This window comes from Lathyrus oleraceus, chromosome 2 (genome assembly GCF_024323335.1).
Source record: "Lathyrus oleraceus cultivar Zhongwan6 chromosome 2, CAAS_Psat_ZW6_1.0, whole genome shotgun sequence".
NCBI classification, from domain to species: Eukaryota; Viridiplantae; Streptophyta; class Magnoliopsida; order Fabales; family Fabaceae; genus Lathyrus; species Lathyrus oleraceus.
In genome coordinates this window covers 143,649,788-143,656,074 of record NC_066580.1, presented here as the reverse complement: position 1 = coordinate 143,656,074, position 6,287 = coordinate 143,649,788, and the positions used below count along the sequence as shown (strand labels likewise).

At 35.5% G+C, this 6,287-nt stretch overlaps 1 protein-coding gene across 1 annotated transcript; it reads right to left on the bottom strand.

Moving 5' to 3' along the window:
* Positions 1-3,457: 3,457 nt before the first annotated feature.
* Positions 3,458-4,768, bottom strand: LOC127122307 (uncharacterized). Its single transcript, XM_051052666.1, has 2 exons — positions 4,537-4,768; positions 3,458-4,086 (listed from the first exon to the last, which is right to left on the bottom strand). Exons 1-2 carry the CDS (start codon positions 4,766-4,768, stop codon positions 3,458-3,460), a joined length of 861 nt encoding a protein of 286 aa, XP_050908623.1.
* Positions 4,769-6,287: the final 1,519 nt, after the last annotated feature.

Sequence of the window (6,287 nt, the reverse complement as noted above, 5' to 3'; positions counted from 1 at the left end):
CATGATGTACTAAAAGTAGGGAAGTGTGTGGAATTTATGAGAGGATGCACAATTTTGATGTGTTGATTTTCGAATAATGAACAATGTATTTACCGAATCTGCACAAAATAGGTGCAGATTTAAATGCAGGAAAGTGTGTCTGGAATTTATGAGAAGAGGATGCACAATTTTGATGTGTTGATTTTCGAATAATGAGCAATGTATTTATAGGTCATGCATGTGTTATTTCACAAGGTTGCAACTATTGATGAAACAACACCTTTTTAGCATAGGTTTGCAATGATTCACCTATGGATACATTATGCACCATTTCATGAAGTGTTGCACGTTTCGAATTCGAAATTCAGACTCTAAGCAACAACCAAAACAAGGAGCAGTGATTAAAATTAAGTCGTTGCATGGCTCCCGCAAGCCGTCGTTCGCCGGAACGCCACCAACGTCATCGTATAACACTTCGAGTAGCCCGACTGCTTCGATGCGTCATGCCTAGTGCTCAAATGTCCCCTACAAGCCGTCACTAGCGCCTCTACACCCACACCCTCGGACCCAGAGCCTGTGTCGTAGGCGGCAACACCGACGAAGAGTTGTTTGGATGAGACATGTGGCATAATGTTTGGGACCATCATATTTGTCCATGTGACACTTTATCCTCTTTATCTCCTTTGTTGAGTTTAATATTTTTAAGTCTTTATAAATGTTTTTAAAGTGAGCACCACTTTCTACGTGGGACTATTGGCAATGCATTTATTATCATTAACTCAACTTCACACTTCTTGTCATATTGGAACACTCCCATGGGAATTAATTATCCATAATTTCAAACAATCCCTCATTTGTTCTAATGATGACAAGATCAATTTCAAAAAATATAAACAAAAAATATTAATACAGTTAAGTATCTTTTGATTTGAACTTAACCTTAGTATGTATAACGCAAAGTCTAATCAGAATGTTAGGTAGCAATGCTTTAAACTGTTATCCCTTGTGATTATACTGACATTACCTTAAACACACTATTTAATGGTTCTTCGCTTGCATCTCTCGCCTAACACTATTTATGGGAATGTGCTTTTCCTGTTTTTGTGAATTTTTCATGAGAGAAACTCCAACTCTCACTTTGAGATGACACCATCTCAAAATTAATAAAGGTGAAGTTCATTTTGTATCTATTTCTTAAGATACATGTCCTCGATAAAGAACTTCATTAAGAGTTTGAAAAACTCAACCCTTAATATGTAATAGTCAACATTGTCACAAGATGTTGCACAATCATCCAACTCAATGACTTGTTGTTATTCATTGAATCTTATGTTAAGTTTTATTAACTTCAGATTAGGTTGCTACCATTATCGGAACCCTTATTCTAGGAGTTTTAATCCCATACCTCTCGAGGTAGTCTTTACTAAGTCTCTGGCTAGCGGTTTAGTAAACGGGTCAGCTAAATTATAGCTTGTTCTTATACATGTTAGTGAAATGATTTCATCCTTAATCAATTTTCTCACGAAAGAATGTCTAAAACCTATATGCCTAGACTTTCCATTATATACTTCACTGAGTGTTCTTGCTAGGGTGGCTTGGCTATCACAATGTATCAACACTTTTGAAACATTTTCTTTAGCCAAGGGAACTTCCAACAAAAGGTCCCTTAACCGTTTATCTTCTTGACCAGTGGAAGCAAGAGCCATAAACTCTGATTCCATGGTCAAAAGAGTAATACATGTTTATTTCTTGCTCTTCCAAGAAAGCGCACCTCCAGCCAATGTAAATATCCATCATGTTGTAGATTTATGATCTCCAACACTTGATATCCAACTCCCATCGATATATCCTTCTAGTATGGCAGGAAACCTACCATAATGAATGCCAAAAATTTTAGTTTTTAAAAGGTAACCGAAAATCCTAGTTATGGCCTTCCAATGTTCACCATTTGGATTGCTAGTAAATCTACTCATCTTACTAACTTCAAATGTTATGTCAGGTCTGATACATTGCATTAAATACATTAGATATCCAATTTCACTTACACATTCCAATTGGGCCACAATTCTTTCATTGTTCTTTTGAAGTTCGACACTAGAATTAAATGGAGTGCTTACTTCCTTAAAGTGTAGGTGTTTGAACTTATCCAACATTTTCTCAATATAACGTGTTTGACTAAGTTCATAACCCCCACTATTTGTTTTACTTTGATCCCTAAAATAGTGTCAACTAATCCAAGATCTTTCATCTTGAATGTGGAAGTTAGAAATCTCTTTGTTTCTAAAATTCTATTATCTCATTACCAATGATCAACATATAGACACAAAAATATTACAATGTTTCCACGCACCTTTATGTACAAACATTTGTCACAAGAATTTGGAGTAAATCCATTTAAAAGTATGACAGGGTCAAAGTTTTGATGCCATTGTTTTGGTGCCTGTTTTAAACCATATAAGGATTTGACAAGTTTGCATACATTTTATTCATTTCCAGGAAACACATAACCTTCTGGTTGTTCCATGTAGATTTCTTCATCGAGATCTCCATTTAAGACTGTTGTTTTAACATCTGTTTGATGAACAATAAGGTCATTCAGAGAAACTAATGCAAACAATACTCTTATTGTCATTGTCCTTGCTACTAGTGCATATGTGTCGAAATAATCAACACTTTCCTTTTTCTGAACCCTTTTGCTACTAATCTAGCCTTGTAGGCATTTAATGTACCATCACTATGATACTTTTTTTTAAACACCCATTTACATCCAATAGGCCTTAAACCCTTTGGAAGATCGAAAAGTTCTCAAGTTTGGTTTGAGATGATCGAATCCATTTCGTCTTGGATAACATCTCTCTAAAAAGAAGAGTCCCTTGAATCCACTGCTTCTTTATAGGTTTTAGGGTTATCTTCTAATTGGAGAATAGTAGGGGTCTTATGAATATCATTCTTACAATTTCCTTCAACTAGATAAAAGGAAATGAGTTGAGAATCAATTTCATTTGGTCCTAGAACTTTAGCTTTTCGGGTTCTTTTGCTTATCCTAGGCTCAGGTTGTGTTTCAACAATCCGCGGGATACTTTCGGGTTATTCTTCAACAATTCGTGGAGAGTCTTCATCATAGGATTCTTCATTTGTGGGAATCTCAGATTCCTTATCCTTCGTGATAAGTTTTTCAAAAAACTCTACATCTCGGGATTCAACAATTACGTTAGACTCCAGATTTAAAAGTCTATATGCCTTGTTGTTGGATGCATATCCTATGAAAGCACATTTGATCCCTCGAGGACCCAATTTAGTTCCTTTAAGATCCATATTCTTGTAATATGCCACATACACCCACACTCTAAAATAACTGATATTTGGTGATCTACCTTTCCATATCTTATATGGAGAGATACCAATTAACTTTAAAGGAATCCTATTCATTATATGACATGCGGATAATAATGCTTCACCCCACAAATTAAATGGTAATTCAGAATGCATTAACATAGCATTTATCATTTCTTGATATGTTTGATTCTTTCTCTCGGCTAAACCATTTTGTTGTGGTGTCGAGGCGCGAAACTTTCATGTATAATGTCATATTCTTCATAATATACATCAATGTAGAAAAATATTCACCGCCCTTATCACTTCTAAGGACTTTGATACTTCTACTTAATTGATTTTCTACTTCCGCTTTATAGATTTTAAAGGCATTAAAATCATCATCTTTATGCTTTAGAAGATATACATGTGTGAACCTAGAGAAATCATCAATAAAGATTATGAAATATCGGTTACCCCCACGGGTTAGCATGGCATTAAATTCACATAAATTAGAGTGCACTAAATCAAGCAAATTTGATTTTCTTTCAACACTTTTGAAAGGTTTCTTGATCATTTTTGATTTGACACATTTTTCACATTTTTCAAAATCATAAATATTGCATGAGATCAAATCATATTTGATTAGTCTATTCATAGTACTGATATCAATATGTTCTAATCTAGATTTCCATAAAGAAGTATATTCAAGCATATAAGCACAATTAGGAATTTCATTAATAATATTATCGGTAGTATAAAGTTTGATCATTCCTTCAACTGAGTATCCTTTTCCTACAAATACATCATTACGAGTCAATATTAGTTTTCCCGATTCATATACACACTTAATATCAGGTTTTCCCAACAAGTCCCCCCTAACTAGGTTCCTATTCATGTTGGGGACATGTAGTACATTGACAAGATTTACTTTCTTTCCGGAAGTGAAATTCAGTTTGAATGATCCTTTTCCAACGACTCTAGATCATACTTCACTTCCCATATGCACCTCTTGTCCATCATTTACTTCATAATAGTTTCTAAATGTTGCTTTTTCATAAGAAACATGCACGGTAGCACATGTATCATACCACCATCCTTGCATTTTGCCTTTAATTGTCATAATCTCTCTCACCGTAGCAGTTATGTCATCATTTGCATGAACAACATTAACTTAGTTTTTGGACTTGTTATGCCTGCAATCTCGAGCATAGTGACCTGGTTTTCCGCACACATAACAACAACCTTTTGGTCCTTTTAGTTCGCCAGAGTTCTTGAACTTGTTATGTTCTTTCTTAGGGACAAAATGGTTCTTCATGCCATCATGTTTCCTATTTTCTTTTCCAATTATAGAATTTGCTTTAGAGTATTCAGCGGACTCTGACTTTTCTCTATGCTTCATCTCCTCATCGATTCTAAGGTGTTTATGAAGTTTTTCTAACAAGAAATCCTCAGAACTATGCATCAATTTCTTCATGTATCATTTCCACAAAGGTGGCAACTTTGCAATTATTTCACCAACTTGGAAAGCTTTTGGAATGTCTATTTTTATAACTTTTATTTTATTCACGTGAACCTGTAACTCGTGTACTTGTGCAACAATAGGCTTGGAGACTATCATTTTAAAATCAAAGTATTTATATATTAAGAACTTTTTCGTACCTTCCTCTTCAATCTTGAATTTGAATTCAAGTGCTTTCCATATTTCTGTTGTGTACTGAGTGTCTGTATATAGGTCGTAGAGACAATCAAATAGCATATTCAAGATATGTTCATAGCATAACAATTCGTCCTCTTTATGTTTCTTGGGCTCCTTCTTGAGTTCATCAGAGTCATCCTTGGTTGGTTTAGGAATTGGTGCCAAGTCAGGATCTAAGACATATTGAACCTTCAGAGCGGTCAGTAGGAATGTAATCTTGTCTTGCCATATGGTGAAATTGGTTCCATCAAAGCAATCCAACTTGACAAGGTCCTGGTTCATAACTTTGATGCTTGAAACTGTAGTGTATAAAGCCATTATTTGAATACTTTTTAAGATTTTCAGATAAATCGGTAAAGTTGAATGGATCCTGGTATGAACCATGATTAATGTAACTTTCCTTAAAATTATTTCAAGCAATCTCTTTATTGTCTTAGAGTTGAACGCAATAATTGTTGGAGAATAGACATCCAAGGCGCAGCAGAATTTAAAAATTTTCTCCATTTAGTGATCCTTACGAATGGGCATGATCAGTGATAGAATCGTTACCTCTTGTGGCGATTCAAACCTTTGGTGCAGATCTCTGATAATGATCAAAACCTTTGATACAGATCCACGGGGCGATCACGAACGTTGAACGATGACAACGTCTCTACTCGGTCCACACGAACAGATTCCTTCAATCGCAGTGCTAGCTGTTATGAATGAAGGCTTTGAGTGAGAGAGAGATACGAAATTCCAACTCTTCAGTTGTGTTGTATTCCCATACAAAGCTTCTGCACAAGAGCTCTATTTATAGAACCACTTGTGTGGGCTTCAAGCCAAAAAGCCCACTTAAGTGCATTTTGGCCTATATCTCATAATATGCCAAAATCACTTAAGTATTTGGTACCTTACCATATTTCGTATTCTGCTTAAGTACACCGTACCTTACGATGTTCCTTAATTATTCTATCTCTCATCAATCCGTCCTTTGTGTGTGACCCTATAGGTTTTCGTGACGTTGGCAATTATATTAAATCACGCATTTAACATAATAAACAGTGAGCGGTATCTAGCAACACATCACTGCTACCCAAGTCACGAAAATGTCATGTGATCTGACAAAACCTCCTGTGATAATAATTATGTGTATAATTACCCCTTTGCCCTTATGTCTATATTGAACACAAGGTATAGACCTTGTCACCCCTTGTCCAGTTCAATATTGGGCCCATAGACATTTATCCTGTTACGCAGGATTGGCAAATTCCATCTAGGACACTCATGTTCCTCAGCATGCTTTGTGGAGTACTCA